We start from the raw sequence: 25,289 nt of genomic DNA on the forward strand, positions 1-25,289 counted from the left end.
CAGTTGAGAGCATGAGAGTGCATTGTCAGATTGTGTGTGCTTTTCTTCTTTATTTAAAAGTGGTTTCTGTGAAGTGGTATGGTTTATATATTGCTTATGCTGCTTTAGTATTGACTTCAATATAATGCATCCTGTATGTTTTCTAGGTTTGAAAGTGCTGTTGAAAAAGTTACTGAAGTTTATTGTAGTTTAATTAGAATAAAAAAAAAACATTTAATCAGGAACCTTTTTGTGACTTTCTGCCCCTAGAAGGATGTTATTAGAATAATCGTAACTGATAATCGATAATCAAATTGACTTGTAAAAGTGATAATGTCTCATCACTAATCCATGCCTCCGATATGATACGCTAGTCATTCACAATACAGATGCAGCTTCAAATAGCAGAGTGAAAAAATAAAAATGAATCTCTGTCAACTTTCCCCTGTGTAGTCAGTCTATATCAAAAAGTGTTCTCTTGGGAGGTATTCCTATATGCAGAGACTACTGGGTATGTTCGAAATCTGAAACAAATGTTAGAACATGTTGCTTGAAAGAAATCTGCAATAAATAATATATGGAATGGATACATTATGTAAACATTTCAACAGATAAAATCCTCTGGTAATATGAAGTTATTACAAGAAATTGTAAAGTCCCTTCATTAGCAAAGCCACCCCTGCTATTAAGGACAGATGTTGTCGGCCCCTTGAATGGCCTTCATAACCCTGTATTTAAATAAATACATGCATTTGTTTTTCAGCTATTAAACAGAATCCCGTGTGCTGCCATGGACAGTGTGAAGATGGAATCTGTCCAGATTAAAGAGGAGTTCCTTGAACTTGTCCCCATTAGAGTGGAGTTCTCTGGGCTGGCTTCCCTCCCCATTAAACAGGAGCTCTGTGAGATGCAATGTGACAGCAGCCAGCCAGAGGTCTCTGATATTAAAGCTGAGCACAATGACCTGGAGAGCCCCCAGACAGAAGAACCCCTTCCTGTTAAACAAGAAGAGGTGCTGGAAACTGTCCGTATTAAATGGGAGCCCCTTGAAGTAGAGTTTGACCACATGGAACCAGGGAAGGAAGAATCTGAGGACTTCAAACCAAACATCCCTGAGCTGGAGCCTGTATGCCTGCGGGAGTGTAGTGTGGTGCTGGAGAGAATCTGTGTGAGAGAGCAAGGCGCTGGAGAGGAAGGCTCTCCCAACAGCACGCAAGGAGGTGGAAAGGAAGACGGGCGCTCCCATTCAGAATGCAGTCTAGCAGGTGAGTGACTCCCAGTAGCTGTGACATTGTCATTCTAGATTGGGTGATATCCACAGTGTGGTTGAGAGGGAGGGAGGGAGCATGTAGGCTAGATTACTAGCTGTTTGTTTTTGCTGTACCACTCCAACCAGTTCAAGATAGGACTCACTACTGGTGAACTTCAGATACAGATATAATGTAGTCATTGCTGGGGGGGGGGGTATTATACCAAGGGGGAGAAACACTAAAGTACTGTATATCATTATAAATGTTCAGTGTAACAGTATATGGATATTTCTGTAAATGCGTAAAATAATGCTATTTAAAGATATAATTGTAGCATGTGTTAGAGGAAATAGACCTGAAACGTCACAGGAGGTCTTTGAAGGCAGATTTTGATCCCAGGGCTCGGTTTCACCAGCATCAGTCTTTACTGACTGCTTTTACACATAAAGTAAAGGCTTTGTTTATTTGGTTTTTTTAAGCTGTTGTAACCTATTGCAAGCCCCCACAGCTAAAATTCACATGTTTTAATACACTCCACCACCTGCCCTAAGCCAGGAATGCAAATAATACTCCTAACTGCATAGCAGATTCGCCTGTTCCAGGTTTTAAAATGAGCCTGATTAGCCCCAATGTATAGTTAACAAGCACAGGTGTGTCTTATTAAACTGCTAGTAAATCCAGGAAGGGATCAAACTGCTATGCAAAGGAGGGGCTTATTTCCATCCCTGCCTAAGCCAGCAAGCAGTCCCTCTTACTTTTCTGTTCGTATTTTCCAGGTTCCAGTCCAGCAGCTAAAGCGAGGGCGGGCGCTGGAGAATATCCTGACTGTGGGAAAGGTTTCACCCAGTTAGAGCATTTTAAAACACACCAGCGAATTCACACAGGAGAGAAACCGTATCGCTGCTCTGACTGTGGGAAGAGTTTCAGTAGGTCACAAAACATGAAAAAACACCAGCGAATTCACACAGGAGAGAAACCGTATTCCTGCTCTGACTGTGGGAAGAGTTTCAGTCGGTCAGACAGCCTTGTTTCACACCAGCGAACTCACACAGGAGAGAAACCGTATCGCTGCTCTGACTGTGGGAAGAGTTTCATTAGGTCAAGAGACATGAAAACACACCAGCAAATTCACACAGGAGAAAAACCGTATTGCTGCTCTGACTGTGGGAAGAGTTTCAGTCAGTCATACAACCTTGTTTCACACCAGCGAATTCACACAGGAGAGAAACCGTATCACTGCTCTGACTGTGGGAAGTGTTTCATTAGGTCAAAAGACATGAAAACACACCAGCAAATTCACACAGGAGAAAAACCGTATTCCTGCTCTGACTGTGGGAAGAGTTTCAGTCGGTCAGACAGCCTTGTTTCACACCAGCGAATTCACACAGGAGAGAAACCGTATTCCTGCACTCACTGTATGATGTGTTTCCGTAGGTCAGGAGACATGAAAAAACACCAGCGAATTCACACAGGAGAGAAACCGTATTCCTGCTCTGACTGTGGGAAGAGTTTCAGTCAGTCCGGACACCTTGTTTCACACCAGCGAATTCACACAGGAGAGAAACCGTATCGCTGCTCTGACTGTGGGAAGAGTTTCAGTTACTCAGGAGACATGAAAAAACACCAGCGAATTCACACAGGAGAGAAACCATATTCCTGCTCTGACTTTGGGAAGAGTTTCAGTCATTCAAACAACCTTGTTTCGCACCAGCGAATTCACACAGGAGAGAAACCGTATCACTGCTCTGACTGTGGGAAGTGCTTCCGTCTTAAACAAGGCTTTCAAAATCACCAGAGAATTCACAGAAGAGAGAAACCTTAAAGACTATGTTAATTGGGACTGTTCTATCATGAAGAAAAAAATGTTAACCTTGCATCATGAATTTGAAACAAAAACACTTTGGAAATGTGAAAAATCGCCAAGTTATCAAAAGTGCCCAGCCATTTAAAGTAGAGATATCAAAAACACAAGCCAAGTTTCATGAAACCTTTGGGGCAACCTTGCTCAGCACCAAGGAAATGGGCACAACTATCAAAGAGGTGGGGGCCAAGGTTGCCCCAATTTTACAACTAACACATTTCTCAGTTTTAATTCAGAAATCAATTGTTTCTACTAACTGGGCTTGTGTTTTTCATGCATTTGATCTGCTTTTACTGTGTCTGAAAAACACAAGCCAAGTTAGTAGAAACAACTGATTTCTGAATTAAAAATGAGAAATGTGTTAATTGTGAAATTAATTGATTAATTATACAACACAATAGTAAGCAACGCTAAAACAACACCTATGTCTAACTTGTATTTAAATTAGCAAAATGTACTTTTTAAAGGTTGTTGTATCAAATTGAGTTCTGTCGCTTTGCCTTTCTGAGTCGTTGTCAGTGCTGGAGCCTTCATCATGTGACGCAGCACCCAGGCAGACTCTGCATTCAGAGGATATAGAGGACTGCTGGGAAAGAGCCTTTTAGGTAGTGAAAAAAACATGAAAATAAAAAGTCACAACTAATCATGCATTTTTTTAAATGATCTAATGTTCAATAAATTTTATTTTTTAGATGTGTTTATTATTTTTATTTGTCATGATTTGTGTGTTTTAATGCTGCACAGAATTCCTGTTGATTTCTATAATGCTGGTTAATCTTCCCCTCTAGTTCCAGCTAGCACACAGCTCCTGGGTATTGCAACACTTCAGCATGTTTAGAGCTTGAATACAGTACAGGGAGCTCCTCTTTAACTCTCTGAGTCCCCAGCAAAATCAACCACATGCAGAGCGCAGGCTTCTCTTAATATAAGCTTATCCTCACCGCTCATTGGTCAGGCTAGAGTAGGTGATTTGCATAACTTTCCACCACCCGCACAGCTCAGCGAGCCCACAGGGGGCGGTGCACACACACACACACACAGGAAAACAACAGGCAGCAGCTCATACACAGACGTTAGATGTAAGTTTTAGTTTGTTTGAAAATGTTTAATTAATTTTAACAATAAAAAGTGAGCTGAGGAAACAGTGTGAAACCAGCAAGTTATTTTATTAGCTGCATGTTCAGCATTTCTGCTTCTGTGCTTATGGCAGCATTTACAAGTGCTGGAACCAGGCAGGAGCAGAGAAGGAGAAGGGAGTGACGTCACATCCGCAGACTGAAGTCCGAACGGGGCTGGCCACGAACAACACAAGGAGAACACGTGTAAGAAAGCATCCAGGGACACAAGAGACAAGCAAACACAACACACGTGTGCATCCGCACACACACACAAAACAACAACACAATAAACAACAAACAATTCAAAAAATAAATTGTACAAGTCCCGCAAGGGCTGATGGGAATCCAGTCCCCTGGTTCTACATCATCTATTTACGTTTGAACAACTAAAGTCAATTTGAATGTTAAACTAACTTAAAATGGATGAATGCAATTTGAATTTTTAAGTGAATGTAATTTGATTTAATTTATTTAGAATGACTGGGGATTACAGTGTGTATATACACTACCGGTCAAAAGTTTTAGAACACCCCCATTTTTCCAGTTTTATTGAAATTTAAGCAGTTCAAGTCCAGTGAATAACCTGAAATGGTACAAAGGTAAGCTGTTACCTGCCAGAGGTTTAAAAAAAAAAGTTTAGGTTACCAAAAACTGAAAAATAATGTACATTTCAGAGTTATACAAAAAGGCCTTTTTCAGGGAACAAGTAATAGGTTAACAACTTACAGCTGTTCTGCAGCAATGGAAGTAAATTAAGCCTTGAAAGTTGATGCTAACAATTTCTACAGGTGTCAACTTTTGTTGATTTCTTACAAACCCTCTGTCTGTATAAAAGCAGTGTTGGAACAGACTGTGTTACTACACCCTCTTAAGCATTATTTGGACAGTATTGTACTGCAGGAAGTAGTATATTGCTCTCATAATGGCGAGAAAATGGTTCCTCGGTGTGTGGCACCAACTGTCAAACATGGAGGTGGAAGCGTGATGGTCTGGGGCTCTTTTGCTGGATCCAGAGTCGGCGACTTGCACAGAGTGAGTGGCACCCTGAACCAAAACTGCTACCACAGCATTTTGCAGCGCCATGCAATACCCTCTGGTATACGCCTAGTTGGTCAGGGGTTCATCCTACAGCAAGGTAATGACCCAAAACATACCTCCAGGCTATGTCAGAACTACCTTAGAAGAAAAGAACAAGACGGTAGGCTTCAAATCATGGAATGGCCAGCACAGTCTCCAGACTTAAACCCCATCGAGCTGGTTTGGGATGAACTGGACAGAAGGGTGAAAGCAAAGCAACCTACAAGTGCAACACATTTGTGGGAACTTCTGCAACAGTGTTGGGAAGAACTTTCCGAACAATATTTGATTTCCATTGTAGAAAGAATGCCATGAGTGTGTTCGGCTGTTATATCTGCAAAAGGTGGCTACTTTGATGAGTCAAAAATTTAGATTAAATTTTGTTGAACAAAATGATTCCATGATTTCTTTTTTATCTCCAATTGTTTATTTGTTCTATGCTTTAATTTCAGAGTACATTGAGACATTAAACTGCGTAAATTTCAGTAAAAACTGGAAATATGGAGGTGTTCTAAAACTTTTGACCGGTAGTGTATATATATATATATATATATATATATATATATATATATATATATATATATATATATATATATATATACACACACACACACATACTAGGGGTGTCAGGTTAACCCGAAAACTGAAATCGATAATTGAACCCACAATATCAAATCGATCGATAAAAAAATCGATATTTAGAGTTATTTTTGTTTTACCTACAATACAAAATAAGACATCTCTATATTATACTCTTACAATGTTTTATTATCTCGCAACACTCTGTTTAGAAAAACATCTAATGGCAACACCGGATTACGGTCAAATGTCAAACTAAAAAAAAAAAGCGTTATAAAAGTGTGTATATATTATTATTACCCAGGTACACAAAATATAAACTTTCAAATGAAAAAAATATATAAGTTAATGTACAGTCAGTTACTTACTGTGTGTTGTCCTTAAGAAATATCCAACTAGATCACAGAATTGTAACAGTTCAAAAAGAAACAAAAACTATGTATATCCAATCTGTCCATTCAAACGTGTGTATTTTAAATGTTGTTTGCAAGGAACACAAGCCTGTCGACTTGCTCTGGATCCAGGGCTGCTCGCTTTTTATTTACAATGTTTCCTGCTGTCGAAAAGACACGTTCAGAGCGCACAGATGTGCCTGGCACACACAGGTATTTTTTGGCCAGTTGAGCAAGGTGTGGATATTTCAGGCCTGATTTTTTCCACCATTCCAGTGGATTGCTATCTGCTGAGAGTGGTGTCTCTTTGACATAGCACGCCATCTCCTGCATCAGTTGTATTTCGCAATTCTTTGTTTCTTCTTGCCCACAGGTGTATGTGTCCCCAAACAGGTCACCCATTGCAGACAGCGCAGTTTTTCTGCTAGCGTCTTTATTTTCAGAACTGCCATGTTCATTTACCAAATCAGTTTCATTTACAAAACGCTGTATCACTGTTTGAATGTTTGAATTTCTTCCTGTACCTGACGCTTTTCTTGTTCAGATAAATGTATCAATCGGTGAAAGCGTGGGTCAAAGAATGACGTTTTGTTCAAAAGCATGAATGTTGATTGTCGTTCTTCTTTGTCGTACCTCAAACTCAGATCACTGTAGATTTTGTTTTTCATCTCCTTTATTACAGGAATTTCAGGATATGCTGAAGAGGTAAAACAGCTGAAGCTGTGGGGTATTTGTCTGTTGATAATGCAGCGGTTGCCGTTTTGAATGGTTTCAGAGTTTCACGGATATTTTCAACAACCATCCATTCGTTAGTTGTTAACTCCAGATGCGAGAGCTTTTTTTCAAAGATTACAGCGGCCACTGCAGCCTGTTGTTCTGATGCTCGGCAAATCATGTCGTAGGTGCTGTTCCAGCGTGTAACACAGTCATTGATTAAATTGTCATTTTTTAATCCGAGCAACTTTTGCTTATCCTCCAGAAGACATTTGTCAGTTGGTGACCTATTGAAATGTGCAGCCGAACTTTTAAGTCGGGTAAGTGTTCTTTCGATCGGTCCAGTATTCAGTCCCTTCCGTACAGCAAGGTTAATTGTGTGAGCCACACACGGGATGTTGATCAAATTGAGATATCTTTCTACTGCGTTGACGTAGTTCAGTGCATTATCAGTAGTGACAGCAATTACTGACTCGCGTATATTAAAATCATCCAGAATTTCTGAAATACACTCTGCAACATTTTCTGCTGTGTGACTTCCTCGAAGCTCTTTGGTTTGCAGAACAAAATCTCGCAGTTCCCAAGAATCAGTAATGCAATGCGCTGTTACGGTAACACAAGCATCGGTGGCTAAGGAGGTCCAACCATCTGTAGTTAAAGCAATGTCCTTACAATCATGCAGTATTTGTTTTACATTTGCACGAGTGGTATCATACAGTTTAATTATGTTCTTTGAAATTGTTGTGCGACTCGGAATTTTGTATCTCGACTCCATTTCACTGCAAAATTCCCTGAAACCATCACCCTCGACAATGCTGATGGGTCTCATATCTTTGCAGATGAATTTTACAAGAGATTTTGTAATTGCTTCACTTCGTTGACCGGGTAATGCAGCAGCAGAAGTTTGTTGAAGAAACGCTGTCATTCGTGGCTGTTTAGGACATGAAGGCCCAGCCGTTTCTGATCTCTCCTCCTTACCCTGTATTTCGCTGCACTCAAGTGGGTGGTGTTTTTCCAAATGGCTTCTCATGTTCGTTGTATTTGAATTATAGGGGAGTTCGCGTTTGCATAATTTACATACAACATTTTTTTTTATTTTCAATCTGTCCTCCAATCGTCCAAAATCCGAAATGACGCCAGTATTTGCTTTTCATACTGGGTGGTGTAACAATTGTGCGCTCAGGAGCACTTCTACCCGCCGTGTTATCACTTTTGTCAGACATCTTTCATTTATGAAAACGAACCGGAAGAGAATTAATCAGTTTCGCGCTGCACTTGAAGAGATACATTTGAACCTTAGTGCCGGGTATTTGTGTCGGTATTTCAAGTAGACATAATGGTGGCGTCCTGTAATTTAAATGCCAATATAGGAAGTTTGGTGCAACATTTAGTTTATAAATTCCAGAAATTAATAAACTTTGCCATTATCGATGATCCAGTTTTATTATCGATGATCGTAATAAGGAGGAAAATCGATAAAAATATCGATTTTCGATTTTATCGTTGCAGCCCTAACACATACATACACACACACACAGTGGTTAATTTGTGCCAGGGCTGGCTGGGACTCAGCCCGGCACCTCTGGTCTTGACAAGGCATAGCGCTGGCACCTCTTCAGCTATGAGATTTAAACATGTCATAAAATGTTTTGCTCTCAAATGCGTTGTCTTCCAATTCTCAACAGAGTTCCATCCATTCTGCACGTTCTTGCGTGCGCTAAACAGAGACAGCGCTGTCACGTTACCATTTCAGCTGCGTGCTATAAACATGACACTGGCTGTGATAGAAGGGCTGCCACGCTCGTGTGTCGTTTGTTAAACACAAAGAAGCTTACCTGATTTGAAAAACGTCTTGAACGATTAAAGCAAATTCCACACTACTGGGTTTGATTGAATGAGTCGCCCACAACAAGCTTCAATATGAAAGCTGAACATTAATTTCAATAAACACGTTTTTAATGAAAAACAAATTGTAGCCTACTTCACTATAGTAAAAACCTGCTTCTGTTATTTTCAATTTACCACTGCTTCCCATTATACCACTGCTTAATAACAGGAAGAACATTTTATTAAGGGTTAGTGTTGAACTTAAACGTGTTGGTGCTGCCTGTCTCCCTATCCCCACGCAGGAACATTACCCTGCTGACCTCCACTATTCAGCCATCAGCGGAGATGATTCAACCACGAACAGCGACATGGATGAGAATAGGAAAGTGGAGGAGGCTGACGTAGAGGATGAAGACATGGATATTGCAGAGTGATTGTAAATAATGAATAGACTGTCAGTTACCTGAATAGGTTTTTCCTGGTATTTGCTGTAATATTGTGAGCTGTGTGTGTGTGTGTCGGGTTTACAGTCTACTTCAATTATATTCATCTGTGTTTTTTTCGTTCATGTTTCCAAAGTGCAAAACAAAAACTACAACTGCAAAAGAGAAAAGAGAACCGATTATCAAGTGTAATAAAACTCTAAGATGTTATTTTGTAATGATTTATCAATGGAAATTACAGAGGCATTGATACAGTACTGTATGTATTACAGCCGTTAAAAAAAAAAAAAAAGCATTCTTGTTGTGTTAGTTTTGAACAGTGTGGTTATGTACATGTTCACATGTTCAAAAACGATTATAGATATATGCAACTTGAAAGAAAAAAGTACACCACCACAGAAAGCCAATTCTTACATTCGTGCATAACATGATCATTCATATAAAGTAATCTCCCATAGTTTGTTCTATCAGTGCAGTGTAATACCACATTATATTTTAATGGTAAGGTTGTGGAAAGCAGATCACTCTCTCTCTCTCTCTGATCACAATGTTAAAAATGCCTGCATTGTATGTATTATAGCCGTTAAATAAAAAAAGGATGTGAACTCTTTCTTGTGTTAGTTTTGAATGGACGCTGCGCCTCGATGGAGCTCGATGGAGCAGCTGAGACTCAGCTTAAAAGCATAAAGGGAAGGTTTTATCATAATATCCAGAAAGAGGTGAATAAAGAGTTGTGAAGGAAAGAGGAAAGAGCATTGGATAGGTTAAGGATTGGGCAGAGTTCTTTAAATGAACACCTTTTAAGACTGGAGAAACATGAAGATGGAAAGTGTGAAAAATGTAAAGTAGCTGAAACAGTAGAACATTATTTATTAAAGTGTGAGAAATATGAGGAGCAGAGAAGGAAAGTGGAGAGCAGGCTGAGAGAAATGGAGGTATAGGAAGTCAATATAAAGAACTTGCTGGGGAAAGAGGACGGGAGACTGAATAGAGAAAGGATACTGACGAAATATATAAAGGAAACAGGAAAAGAAGGGAAGTTATAATAAATAAAGATGACAGAAAAATAAAGTAAAACAAAGACACACAAAGGAGTACAGATGGAGGGCGCTCATCATCTAATATAATAGATGGGATGCGTCCTATAGATTAACCAGAAGAAGAGCCTCCGCCTCGGAGCATGCGCACAAACTGCATCCGGGAACGCGGCGCTGCTGGCGTTTCAAACACACAGCAGGAGGTAAACACGGAGCCCTGCGGAGGATTTTATATTTGTGTGTTTAGTTAAACGATATTACATACCCGTTTGTAAGGCGTGGACGAGACTAAAAGGTAAGTTACAGTATTATTCATTTTAATTGAAGGTTATTTGTTTGTGACGCTTTGTTTGTTAAATGAACAGGCGTGACGTCATCAACAACACCGAGTCCATTTAAAATATAACAATTTAATCAATAAAAAATAAGGTACCGACGTTTTTATGTTTAATATTAATGACAACGTGTTTGAGTCTTAGTGTGTTAGCTGGGTATTTACATTGAGGGGCAGGCGAACTACCGCTATACCATAGTGTGTGTACAACACTGATCAACGAGGGACGCGAAAACTGACTCATATATATATATATATATATATATATATATATATATATATATATATATAGTTATATATATATATAGTTATAGCTAAGCCCTTTATTCAGTACCGCTTTTTGGGATGTGGTTAAAGTTTTACTTGATAAATTGAATACTATGTCTTCTGTCTTCTCTTTTGTGTATTTGGTACCATGTCTATTTCTGGGTCTCCTATCTTTCTGTTTTGAATTCTCTGTCCTAGTCATGTTTAACTCTCTATTTTTCATTTTATTAATTACTTTAACCTGGTTTATTTTTACTGTTTTAGATTTAAATACAATAACTGAGAAATGGTTATTGTTGTATAAAAGATTAATTGGATCGTTCTTATTTTTAATATATTCTATTGTGCCTTCGTATTTAAAACAGTCCTTATTCTTTAAGTCTATGTATACGTGTATGGGCCTATTCAGGAGGTCTACAGCTGCCATAACTTCTGCCTCTGTAGCCCAAGAATCTACACTCCCATCACTTAATTTCATTTTTTCAATATGGGTCACTGAGTCGATGTACATTTCATATTGTTTTATATTGCTTTCCGTTAGTTCTATTACATTATGTCTAATTGTTCGATGGTCATTTTGTGAACCGTATAAAACTACACCTAAACATCTACAGAAACAGTTCCCGTCCTTCTCTATTTGAACTATGTTGTAGTCGTCATAACTCTTACACTCGCATTGCTTAAGCATTCTATTAGAAAGTGTTTCAGCAGTGTTTTCCTTATTCTCTGATTTGTTATGATTTGAAATTTTAATTTTTTCTACACCTATTTTATTTTGTAATCCCGGTTGACCTCTTAATTTGCGTAATTTCATTATCTTTTTGTTGTTCAAATGTTCTAGTGTTTTGTTCTCAAAGCTGTCTACTTTACGAAGTAACTGTCTCATTTCTGATGGAGGGAACATGCAATTTGTCATTTATTACTATCTCTATTTCATTACTTATTTCTCTAATTCGTCTTGCCGATGTTATTATTATTATTATTATTTATTTCTTAGCAGACGCCCTTATCCAGGGCGACTTACAATTGTTACAAGATATCACATTATACATTATTTCACATTATACAGATATCACATTATTTTACATACAGTTACCCATTTATACAGTTGTTTTTTTACTGGAGCAATCTAGGTAAAGTACCTTGCTCAAGGGTACAACAGCAGTGTCCCCCACTGGGGATTGAACCCACAACCCTCCGGTCAAGAGTCCAGAGCCCTAACCACTACTCCACACTGCTGCCCGTTAATGTTAATTTAGCCTCCTGCATTACCTTAAACGAAGTCTCTTTTAATATCTGATTTACATTTAATCTTTCTGCTTCACTAGTCTTCATGTTTACGCTTAGTTTTATTTTAAAGCCAGTTGGAACTACTGCATTATCTATACAAGTATCTATAAAGCTTTGATGAGAATGATACTTAGCTCTCTGTGCCGTCAGTCTCTTAAGTTTATAATCCGCCTGTCTTGCCCTCCTGGATTGGTGTAATACTCCAGTCCGCCTCTCACTTCCTCCATTCATTTCCTTTGTAGGATGATATTATGTATAAAACACAATAATATATTTTAGCTCAAAGAGCCAGCTGCCCAACGTTTCGATATGTTGTACATATCTTTCTCAAGGGAGCCTGTGTTTAAATCCAAACATTGGAGGTATTTATAGGTTTTTGACGACATGACCACTACTTGTTATTGTTTACATTCAAACTCATGATTTATTCTTACATGATGTAATGGTGTTCTATATATTGTGACATCATTTTTACTTCTATCTTTGAATCTGTATTAATTCTAATTAACACTACTTTATATAAACTTATATTTTTATTATATCATGCAATGCTGGCTCTGAGGATCGGTCTAGATTTGGCCTCCCCAGCGCATCAGCATGCACAACTTTTAAATGAATTTTGTTTATTTATTTAAATGTTATTTATTTAAGTTAATTATTTCATTCTTTTCTGTTGAGTCCCGCTGGCATAATCGTGTTCAGTCTATTTATCCATTTACTTTCTTTTATTCCTCTATATGTCGCATTGTCTAATTTGAGCTGTTCTAATACTACAAACTTTACATCATTTATGTCATGTCCCTGACTGGTGAAGTGCTGTACTATTGGTTCATTGATTTTTTTATTTCTAATTAATGAAAGGTGGTTCTGAATTCTTTTATATAAAGTAGTTCCAGTCTCTCCAACATATTTGATTTCATCACATTTTTCACAGGCTATTCCATAAACAACATTGCTATTTTTACAGTAGGTATTAGTTTTTAGTGGATATGTGGTGTTCTTTATATATATATATATATATATATATATATATATATATATATATTAGTTTAGCAGACACCTTTATCCAAGGCAGCTTACAGAGACTATAGGGTGTGTGTGAACTATGCATAAACAGCGTCTCACCCGATAGACGGAGCACAAGGAGGTTAATAATAGGGTCCGAGTTATTTTCGCATGTTTTTTACTGTTAGATTTGTGGCTATAACTCTATTTATTTTTCTATTTACTTTATTTTTCTTAAAAATATTTCCCAACATAAAACCAATGTCACCTTACAATAATTGATTTTGAGTTTCAGTGTTTTAAAATAAAATATCAAACAGAACGAAATTTCAATGTACCATTTGTAATTCAGTAATATGAGAGAATTGGACAGGGGTCTGAATACTTTTGCAAGGCACTGTATGTATGTATGTGTGTGTATATATATATATATATATATATATATATATATATATATATATATATATATATATATATATATATATATATATATATATATGTGTGTGTATTGTATATATTGTGGCAGAGCAGTGCTCTGCCCTTGGAAATACTGGCAGGAATGGAGTTTAATTCTCCTCCCTGCCCAGGATGATTGCATCAGGTGGGAGCAATCCACCAATTAATTATTCAATTACTATTCAACCACCTGGCATAAAAGGAGGCCTCAGCCTGCCAGCAGGGGGAGAGTTCTGGAAGGAGAAGCGTTTTTCTGTGTGTGCTGTTTTGTTAGTTTTTGAAACCAGTGAAGGCAATGCCCAGCCTGGAAGCCGTATTTGTGTTGTAAGTTTTGTTTTGTGTTGATTGTTTGTGTTTGAAATCTTTTTGTTTTGGTGCTCGTGCCTGTTTATTTGGTGTATTTTGTTTAAATAAAAACTTTATTTTTGAACTTTTAAACTGTCTCTGAGCCTCACCCTCTGCCAATCTTGTCATATATATATATATAATTATATTATATAGTATGTGTATGTATGTGTGTTAAAATAGGTCCTTGTGCCTTCGATGTTGCCATTTCATTTATATTGATTTTGGGTGTTTAAATACATCGCACAGACTCTTGCATCTCGATTTGTATTTCATTACTGACAGTTTATCAATTTTCCAAAAACTTGAGGTCATGCTGTTTTACAAACATTTTTAAACTTAATACATAAACAATAACACACAGCATCGTAATATAGGGCCAATTGCAATGAACTTGCAGAGTTAGTACGGAGCTGTGTACAAAGTTGCGTACTAGCTAGTACGGTACTATCTCGGGATCATCCCCAGCTGCGGACTAAGTTAGTACCAATTGCATCGAAAAAACAAGCGGATCAAAGTTGGAGACTAGCTGATCCCCAGATTTAGTACGGTACTGAGGATCAAGCATTGTTGTTGTTCCCAAACAGGATCTGAAGGGGGCTCTGAATCATTCTTTCATTCATTCATTATCAGGACCGCTTCATCCTTTTACAGGGAGCCAGACACGGCGCAAGGCGGGGTGGCTCTGAATCAGAACATTTGAAATATTTGTAACAGTAATGTATGTATTTTACAATATTATGAGCTAATAATCATTTTTACAATGTTACAAATAGGCCGACAGTTACACATAGATATTAAGTCGTCTCTAACATATATTGATATGTCTGCAAGTAATAATTATTTTTTTTGATTTAAGATATATATGCATGGTAAAGTACTCAATATCAGGGCACACGGACTTCCTATAAAATAATCAACCAAGTGCAATGCCATGAAATAAACTAAGCTGGTTTAATGTTGACACTCAACACACACGGGCTGTTTCGACACCGTTGTCATTGGACCACAGGTAGAACAAAACAGGGAAGGGGTGGTATTGCGAAGACGTATCCTAGATAATCACTTCTAAAAACACCCTGAGAAGAGCACTGATTATTTTATTTTTTCAATGTGCCCCCAGGTCCTACTACATAAAATAACACTTAAATCACATTCTACCCACTGTGTCCCTACTCCTCAATATCTCTGCTCACCCCTAAGAACCACCAGTGTCGAGTCCCCTCAACTTAAAGGGAATGAAAAGACTTGCTGCCCCCCCGCCCCCCCAAAAAACCTACTATCGCATACTACAGGCTCTACATGCATGACTGTAATGCTGCCCACACCTTCCTTCATTATTAGTAGTTAACAGTATTGTAGTCATAGTGAAATTTTATGTTACTATTACAATATCCGTACAGGCAGCAGATGCTTCAAATATAGTGATGGCATATATATATATATATGTGTGTATTATATGCACACATTATTATTTCAGCAAAAATAAACTGCCAGTACATTCTGGGACTTTCACATGTCTTCCACTATTCCTCTTAGTATGATATTAAAATTCTTAGTCCATAGCAAGAGTTAAACTAAGTTAGTCCCATACTTAGTGTCCTCTAGAGGACAGCAGCAGTTATTTTTGGCTTCGGTGCAATTGAGACCATTTTTAGTACGCAGTTGCGTACTAACCACGGGATCATCCCCAGTAGTCACTTCAATATAATGCATACTGTATGTTTTCTAGGTTTGAAAGTGCTGTTGAAAAAGTTATTGAAGTTTATTGTAGTTTAATTAGAATAAAAAAAAAATAATCAGAAACCTTTTTGTGACTTTCTGCCTCTAGAAGGATGTTATTAGAATAATCGTAACTGATAATCGATAATCAAATTGACTTGTAAAAGTGATAATGTCTCATCACTAATCCATGCCTCCGATATGATACGCTAGTCATTCACAATACAGATGCAGCTTCAAATAGCAGAGTGAAAAAATAAAAATGAATCTCTGTCAACTTTCCCCTGTGTAGTCAGTCTATATCAAAAAGTGTTCTCTTAGGAGGTATTCCTATATGCAGAGACTACTGGGTATGTTCCAAATCTGAAACAAATGTTAGAACATGTTGCTCGAAAGAAATCTGCAATAAATAATATATGGAATGGATACATTATGTAAACATTTCAACAGATAAAATCCTCTGGTATTATGAAGTTATTACAAAAAATTGTATGTCCCTTCATTAGCAAAGCCACCCTTGCTATTAAAGACAGATGTTGTCGGCCCCTTGAATGGCCTTCATAACCCTGTATTTAAATAAATACATGCATTTGTTTTTCAGCCGCTACTAAACAGAATCCCGTGTGCTGCCATGGACAGTGTGAAGATGGAATCTGTCCAGATTAAAGAGGAGTTTCCTGAACTTGAACTTGTCCCCATTAGAGTGGAGTTCTCTGGGCTGGCTTCCCTCCCCATTAAACAGGAGCTCTGTGAGATGCAATGTGACAGCAGTCAGCCAGAGGTCTCTGACATTAAAGCTGAGCACAATGAATTGGAGATCCCCCAGACAGAAGAACCCCTTCCTGTTAAACAAGAAGAGGTGCTGGAAACTGTCCGTATTAAATGGGAGCCCCCTGAAGTAGAGTTTGACCACATGGAACCAGTGAAGGAAGAATCTGAGGACTTCAAACCAAACATCCCTAACGTGGAGCCTGTACGCCTGCAGGAGTGTAGCGTGGTGCTGGAGAGAATCTGCGTGAGAGAGCAAGGCGCTGGAGAGGAAGGCTCTCCCAACAGCATGCAAGGAGGTGGAAAGGAAGACGGGCGCTCCCATTCAGAATGCAGTCTAGCAGGTGAGTGACTCCCAGTATCTGTGACATTGTCATTCTAGATTGCGTGATATCCACAGTGTGGTTGAGAGGGAGGGAGGGAGGGAGCATGTAGGTTACATTACTAGCTGTTTGTTTTTTGTTGTACCACTCCAACCAGTTCAAGATAGGACTCAATACTGGTGAACTTCAGATACAGATATAATGTAGTCATTGCTCAGGGAGTGGGGGGAATTATACCAAGGATTAGAAACACTAAAGTACTGTATATATCATTATAAATGTTCAGTGTAACAGTATATGGATATTTTTGTAAATGTGTAAAGTAATGCTAATTAAAGATATAATTGTAGCATGTGTTAGAGGAAATAGACCTGAAACATTACAGGAGGTCTTTGCATATTAATATAATATTAATATAAATAGCGGATTCACCTATTCCAGGTTTTAAAATGAGCCTGATTAGCCCCAATGTAGAAGGTAACAAGCACAGGTGTGTCTTATTAAACTGCTAGTAAAACCAGGAAGGGATCAAACTGCTGTGCAAAGGAGAGCTTATTTCCATCCCTACCTAAGCCTACAAGCAGTCCCTCTTACTTTCTTTCCTGTTCATATTTTCCAGGTTCCAGTCCAGCAGCTAAAGCGAGGGCGGGCGGTGGAGAATATCCTGACTGTGGGAAAGGTTTCACCCAGTTAGAGCATTTTAAAATACACCAGCGAACTGACACAGGAGAGAAACCGTATTCCTGCTCTGACTGTGGGAAGAGTTTCAGTCTGTTAGGCAACCTTAAAACACACCAGCGAATTCACACAGGAGAGAAACCGTATCGCTGCTCTGACTGTGGGAAGAGTTTCAGTCAGTCAGGAGACATGAAAAAACACCAGCGAATTCACACAGGAGAGAAACCGTATCGCTGCTCTGACTGTGGGAAGAGTTTCAGTTATTCAGGAAACCTGAGAATACACCAGCGAATTCACACAGGAGAGAAACAGTACCACTGCTTTGACTGTGGGAAGAGTTTCCGTCTTAAACAAGGCCTTCAGAATCACCAGCTAATTCACACAGGAGAGAAACCGTATCGCTGCTCTGACTGTGGGAAGAGTTTCTGTTTTAAACAAGGCCTTCAAAAACACCAGCGAATTCACAGAAGAGAGAAACCTTAAAGACTATGTTAATTGGGACTGTTCTATCATGAAGAAAAAACTGTTAACCTTGCATTATGAATTTGAAACAAAAACACTTTGGAAATGTGAAAAAAGTTCTCAAAAGTACCCAGCCATTTAAAGTAGAGATATCAAAAAGACAAGACAAGCTTCATGAAACCTTTGGGGCAACCTTGCTCAGCAGAAAGCAAACAGGCACAACTGTAAAACCGATGAGGTCCAAGGTTGCCCCAGTTGTTTCTTCTAACTTGTATCAAAAACACAAGTTAACTTGGAAGAAACAATTGGGGCAACCTTGGCCAGCACCAAGCAAACAGGCACAACTATCAAAGAGGTGGGGGCCAAGGTTGCCCCAATTTCACAACTAACACATTTCTCAGTTTTAATTCAGAAACCAAGTGTTTCTACTAACTTGGCTTGTGTTTTTCAGACACAGTAAAAGCAGATCAAATGCATGAAACAATTGGTTTCTGAATTAAAACTGAGAAATGTGTTAATTGTGAAATTAATTTATAAAGGAGGGACGAAAAGTCAGACGAAAACCAGAAGCCCAAATATTATGTAATGCAATGTAAGGTCTCTCTGAGAATTATTATTATTTTTTTTTTTTAAAGAAAAATAATCTTCCAACTGAATGTGCATTTAAGATTGAGTTCCAGCGCTCTGCCTCTCTGAGTCCTTCTCAGTGCTGGAGATTGAATTCTAGCGCTCTGCCTCTCTGAGTCCTTCTCAGTGCTGGAGATTGAGTTCTAGCGCTCTGCCTCTCTGAGTCGTTCTCAGTGCTGGAGATTGAGTTCCAGCGCTCTGCCTCTCTGAGTCCTTCTCAGTGCTGGAGATTGAGTTCCAGCGCTCTGCCTCTCTGAGTCCTTCTCAGTGCTGGAGATTGAGTTCTAGCGCTCTGCCTCTATGAGTCGTTCTCAGCGCTGGAGATTGAGTTCTAGCGCTCAGCCTCTCGGAGTCCTTCTCAGTGCTGGAGATTGAGTTCCAGCGCTCTGCCTCTCTGAGTCCTTCTCAGTGCTGGAGATTGAGTTCTAGCGCTCAGCCTCTCGGAGTCCTTCTCAGTGCTGGAGATTGAGTTCTAGCGCTCTGCCTCTCTGAGTCGTTCTCAGTGCTGGAGATTGAGTTCCAGTGCTCTGCCTCTCTGAGTTCAACAAGGATGTTTTAGTATTTTGGAAAAAAAAATATCTTAAAACAACCAATCAGCAAGGAGTAATTTTGTCCTCGGACATTAAATTTACATTTGTTTACAAAACCTGATGTGTGATACAATGCTGCAGGAACTTTCTCAAGCTCTGAATATTTTTTAAAGATTTACACAAACATTGCCAACATATTTGAGGCCTAATTCCTTTTTTGAGGTGCAGGCACCCCAGCACGCAAGCCCCTGCAGGACCAACAGCACCAATTAGGCTTCAAATCGACAAAACTCCTTTATCGTGCCAAGAATGGAAAGAAAACCAGGGTTTAGAAACAACCGCAACGATAAACAAACAAAAAAAGAAACAACATTCATTTATTACATTCTGGAATGAAAATGATATTCAGACTTTGTTTAATAAAGTTTTTTTCCCTTTCTGTCTGTTCTCTCTGTCTCTCTCCATTGTTTTCAAATGTACAATCATCTGGGGGAATAAAAACGCTCTTCCCATGGTCTGACACCTCAGTGGCCAATGACAAAGCATTACATCACAGCCAGCCAATGAAATTCAACATTACATTTAGGTTGCTTTTTCAGAGCAGCCAGCGAATCAAATAGCACTAATTTGCCTTCAGTTCAGGCTTCCACTTTGCAGTCATCCACATGTCTTTTATTCGCTCAAAATAAACAGGTGCTGTTATTAACTTCTTATTAAATTATCTACACAGAAAACAAGCTGTAAAAGTATGTGTGGCAGTGAAGCGTTTTGTTAATAATCAGAGGTTTGCTAGTTATATTCCTGGATATTAATAGTTAAGACATTTTATAATAATAATAATAATAATAATAATAATAATCTTTATTTTATAAAGCTCCTAGATGCACGCATCTCAAAGCGTACAAACACAGAAACCACAGAGAAGCATCTATCCATGCAGCATATTAAGAGTATACATAATATAACAAGAAATTACACAAATGAAAAACCAAACCATGATCAAAATGTCTGAACGTACCCATCATTCCCCGGGGCGCATGACGGCTCTCTGCGGCTCTGAGTGGAGGAGGCTGAAGTAGAGATGTTGCAGAGTGATTGTAAATAATGAATAGACTGTCAGTTACCTGAATAGGTTTTTCCTGGTTTCTGCTGTAATATTGTGAGCTGTGTGTGTGTGTGTCGGGTTTACAGTCTACTTCAATTATATTCATCTGTGTTTTTTACTTTCATGTTTCCAAAGTGCAAAACATAAACTTCAACTGCAAAAGAGAAAAGAGAACCGATTATCAAGTGTAATAAAACTCTAAGATGTTATTTTTGTAATGATTTATCAATGGAAATTACAGAGGCATTGATACAGTACTGTATGTATTACAGCCGTTAAATAATAAAAAAAAGCATTCTTGTTGTGTTAGTTTTGAACAGTGTGGTTATGTACATGTTCACATGTTCAAAAACGATTATAGATATATGCTACTTGAAAGAAAAAAGTACACCACCACAGAAAGCCAATTCTTACATTCGTGCATAACATGATCATTCATATAAAGTAATCACCCATAGTTTGTTGTATCAGTACAGTGTAATACCACATTATATTTTAATGGTAAGGTTGTGGAAAGCAGATCACTCTCTCTCTCTCTCTGATCACAATGTTAAAAATGCCTGCACGCTTTTCCACTCGTGTGACGACACATTCATGTGACAGACATGGACCAATCAAAACGCGAGACTGTTGTGCGGTTCCATCCCAGAGAGCGGGTGCGCGTCATCATCCGGGAACTCCGAGCTGCTGACGCTTCAAACAGAGCGCGGCGTTTCTCAAACAGCGCGAGATAAACACCGAGCCGTGAGGAGGCGGGTTAATTATTATCATTATTATTATTTGTGTGTTTAGTTAAACGATATTACATACCCGTTTGTAAGGCGTGGACGAGACTAAAAGGTAAGTTACAGTATTATTCATTTTAATTGAAGGTTATTTGTTTGTGACGCTTTGTTTGTTAAATGAACAGGCGTGACGTCATCAACAACACCGAGTCCATTTAAAATATAACAATTTAATCAATAAAAAATAAGGTACCGACGTTTTTATGTTTAATATTAATGACAACGTGTTTGAGTCTTAGTGTGTTAGCTGGGTATTTACATTGAGGGGCAGGCGAACTACCGCTATACCATAGTGTGTGTACAACACTGATCAACGAGGGGCGCGAAAACTGAAAGAGGATACAAAGAAAGAATTATAGAGACGGAGTTAAGAAAAGTGGATAAACTAAAAAGAGATGATCTACTAGATTATAAAAAGAGAGATAAAAAGGTCAAAAGAGTCCCATTAATAATGACTTGCTCTAAAGTTTTGCCCAATATTTCTAAGATAGTTTGGAAACACTTGCGGATTCTACATAATTCAGAAAAATTAAAAAAAAGTATTTCTTCAGGCCCCAGTTGTAGCATTCAAAAGAGAAGCTAATTTAGGTGAAATTTTAGTTCACAGTAAACATAAAAGAATAATTGACAAAATAGGTTCTACGAACATGTGCACTAGTAGATGTAAAGTGTGTAAATACATAGACAAACGTAAAAATATAATTAAACATAAGAACACCACATATCCACTAAAAACTAATACCTACTGTAAAAATAGCAATGTTGTTTATGGAATATCCTGTGAAAAATGTGATGAAATCAAATATGTTGGAGAGACTGGAACTACTTTATATAAAAGAATTCAGAACCACCTTTCATTAATTAGAAATAAAAAAATGAATGAACCAATAGTACAGCACTTCACCAGTCAGGGACATGACATAAATGATGTAAGGTTTGTAGTATTAGAACAGCTAAAATTAGACAATGCGACATATAGAAGAATAAAAGAAAGTAAATGGATAAATAGACTGAACACGATTATGCCAGCGGGACTCAACAGAAAAGAATGAAATAATTAACTTCAATAAATAACATTTAAATAAATAAACAAAATTCATTCAAAAGTTGTGCATGCTGATGCGCTGGGGAGGCCAAATCTAGAATGATCCTCAGAGCCAGCATTGCATGATATAATAAAAATATAAGTTTATATAAAGTAGTGTTAATTAGAATTAATACAGATTCAAAGATAGAAGTAAGAATGATGTCACAATATATAGAACACCATTACATCATGTAAGAATAAATCATGAGTTTGAATGTAAACAATAACAAGTAGTTGTCATGCCGTCAAACACCTATAAATACCTCCAATGTTTTGATTCAAACACAGGCTCCCTTGAGAAAGATATGTACAACATATCGAAACGTTGGGCAGCTGGCTCTTTGAGCTAATATATATATATATGTTTAGCAGACACCTTTATCCAAGACAACTTACAGAGACTATAGGGTGTGTGTGAACTATGCATAAACAGCGTCTCACCCGAAATACGGAGCACAAGGAGGTTAATAATAAGGTTTGAGTTATTTTCGCATGCTTTTACTGTTAGATTTGTGGCTATAACTCTTTAACTATAAAGGTTACAGGTATATGTCATACATGAAATCAATGCGCACACACTAGACTTCCATAAAGTCCAGGGCAGCAGTGTGGAGTATTAGGGCAGCAGTGTGGAGTAGTGGTGAGGGCTCTGGACTCTTGACCGGAGGGTCGTGGGTTCAATCCCCGGTGGGGACACTGCTGCTGTACCCTTGAGCAAGGTACTTTACCTAGATTGCTCCAATAAAAACCCAACTGTATAAACGGGTAATTGTATGTAAAAATAATGTGATATCTTCTGACAATTGTGAGTCGCCCTGGATAAGGGCGTCTGCTAAGAAATAAATAATAATAATAAAATCAATTAAATAGCCTGAGACGCACCCTGTTCAATACAGATAACAAAAACCACAGAAAAAAGGAGAGGTGATTTTTAGAAAAACACATTTATTGTTTGTAAAAGATGTTTTAGCATGGCCAGCTCAAATTAAACTTTGCACAATGAAACTTCAACATGTAGGGATATGGACATTTATTTTGGAACAAATTGGACACAAAATAAAGCAATTATTGCCATATATACAAAAGGGACAAAAAAGCAACCAAAAAAAAAGATTAATTGAAAATGTGCAAAAGAAAAACAAAAAAAAAACATTCAAATGATTTGTCCGAGGCACCCTGATTATGTGGCACACGATGGGGCTGCTCACTGTGGCTTGAATAGCCAGCAAGGTGGCAACCAGGGCAACATAACCCTAAACAGCTCCCGGTATCTGAGCCACAAACATTGGATATATTGATTTTGAGTTTCAGTGTTTTAAAATAAAATATCAAACAGAACGAAATTTCAATGTACCATTTGTAATTCAGTAATATGAGAGAATTGGTCAGGGGTCTGAATACTTTTGCAAGGCACTGTATATGTGTGTATTATATGCACACATTATTATTTCAGCAATAATAAACTGCCAGTACATTCTGGGACTTTCACATGTCTTCCACTATTCTTAGTCCATAGCAAGAGTTAAACTAAGTTAGTCCCATACTTTGTATCCTCTGGAGGGCAGCAGCAGTTATTTTTGGCTTCAGTGCAATTGATACCTTTTTTAGTACGCAGCTGAGGACTAACTTCAGCCTCAAGTTCGTTGCAATTGGTATTTAACTTGCGCACTAGTTTAGTACGGAGCTGCGTACTAACCACGGGATCATCCCCAGTTACTACGCTGCTCTCAGTTCAGTGCAGTTGACCCACTGAGGATAAAGGGAACATTGACTGATTCTGCCAGAAAATGCCACGACAAAGATCCCACGTTGCAAATATATCAGCAAACGAGAGACTAAAAGATTTTCATTGCTTTGCTTTGAACACTGTGAAGGTGACGGCCGATGCGATCCACAGGGGAAATTCGACATTGCCTTGTTTTGGTCATCGACAGCTGACCGTCTTCTTAATGTGAAAACATTAGCTTTCAGATACATCGATGCAGTAAATACAGCCGATGCCGAGCGCAGCACCTCGCTGTGGAATCTTGTCCTGTCCGATCGGAGGCGTTCTCTTTCGGAAGACAAACTGAAGGAGCTGGTGTTCCTTTATATCAATCATGGAATTCAGAAAAAAATCCATTGTTTTCTAGTATTTTTTAACTTATGCTAGTATTTTCATATTCAGTATGAGAGTTGAACCCAATACAACTGCACAATAGTTTTGTTACTTTGCACACACTTGTTCAGAGATACCGCATCATTTTGGATAATTTTTTTTTTCTGTGCATAATTCCCTGGGGTGTAAGAGATTTGAAAGACTTTAAGAGAAGATTCAGGCAGTTGAGAGCATGAGAGTGCATTGTCAGATTGTGTGTGCTTTTCTTCTTTATTTAAAAGTGGTTTCTGTGAAGTGGTATGGTTTATATATTGCTAATGCTGCTTTAGTATTGACTTCAATATAATGCATACTGTATGTTTTCTAGGTTTGAAAGTGCTGTTGGAAAAGTTACTGAAGTTTATTGTAGTTTAATTAGAATAAAAAAACATTTAATCAGGAACCTTTTTGTGACTTTCTGCCCTAGAAGGATGTTATTAGAATAATCGTAACTGATAATCGATAATCAAATTGACTTGTAAAAGTGATAATGTCTCATCACTAATCCATGCCTCCGATATGATACGCTAGTCATTCACAATACAGATGCAGCTTCAAATAGCAGAGTGAAAAAATAAAAATGAATCTCTGTCAACTTTCCCCTGTGTAGTCAGTCTATATCAAAAAGTGTTCTCTTAGGAGGTATTCCTACATGCAGAGACTACTGGGTATGTTCCAAATCTGAAACAAATGTTAGAACATGTTGCTCGAAAGAAATCTGCAATAAATAATATATGGAATGGATACATTATGTAAACATTTCAACAGATAAAATCCTCTGGTATTATGAAGTTATTACAAGAAATTGTATGTCCCTTCATTAGCAAAGCCACCCTTGCTATTAAAGACAGATGTTGTCGGCCCCTTGAATGGCCTTCATAACCCTGTATTTAAATAAATACATGCATCTGTTTTTCAGCCGCTACTAAACAGAATCCCGCGTGCTGCCATGGACAGTGTGAAGATGGAATTTGTCCAGATTAAAGAGGAGTTCCTTGAACTTGTCCCCATTAGAGTGGCTTCCCTCCCCATTAAACAGGAGCTCTGTGAGATGCAATGTGACAGCAGTCAGCCAGAGGTCTCTGACATTA

General features: G+C 38.2%; 1 protein-coding gene and 1 pseudogene across 1 annotated transcript; both read left to right on the forward strand.

The window, feature by feature from the left end:
- LOC131696702 (zinc finger protein 721-like) overlaps positions 1-3,971 on the forward strand; it is a 29,796-nt pseudogene extending 25,825 nt beyond the window's left edge.
- Positions 3,972-10,363: 6,392 nt separating this feature from the next.
- On the forward strand, positions 10,364-19,523 carry LOC131706989 (zinc finger and SCAN domain-containing protein 21-like). Its single transcript, XM_059008995.1, has 3 exons — positions 10,364-10,572; positions 16,298-16,808; positions 17,407-19,523. The coding sequence occupies exons 2-3, from the start codon at positions 16,328-16,330 to the stop codon at positions 17,946-17,948; spliced, it is 1,023 nt and encodes a 340-aa protein (XP_058864978.1). The 5' UTR covers positions 10,364-10,572; positions 16,298-16,327; the 3' UTR covers positions 17,949-19,523.
- Positions 19,524-25,289: the final 5,766 nt, after the last annotated feature.

This window comes from Acipenser ruthenus, chromosome 38 (assembly GCF_902713425.1).
Source record: "Acipenser ruthenus chromosome 38, fAciRut3.2 maternal haplotype, whole genome shotgun sequence".
Classification (NCBI taxonomy): Eukaryota; Metazoa; Chordata; class Actinopteri; order Acipenseriformes; family Acipenseridae; genus Acipenser; species Acipenser ruthenus.

Excerpts from the sequence above, each read along its gene's own strand:
- LOC131706989 (XM_059008995.1), top strand. The coding sequence starts at position 16,328 with ATGGACAGTGTGAAGATGGAATCTGTCCAGATTAAAGAGGAGTTTCCT. Across the intron at positions 16,809-17,406 it reads TTCAGAATGCAGTCTAGCAG|GTTCCAGTCCAGCAGCTAAA; the intron begins GTGAGTGACTCC and ends CATATTTTCCAG.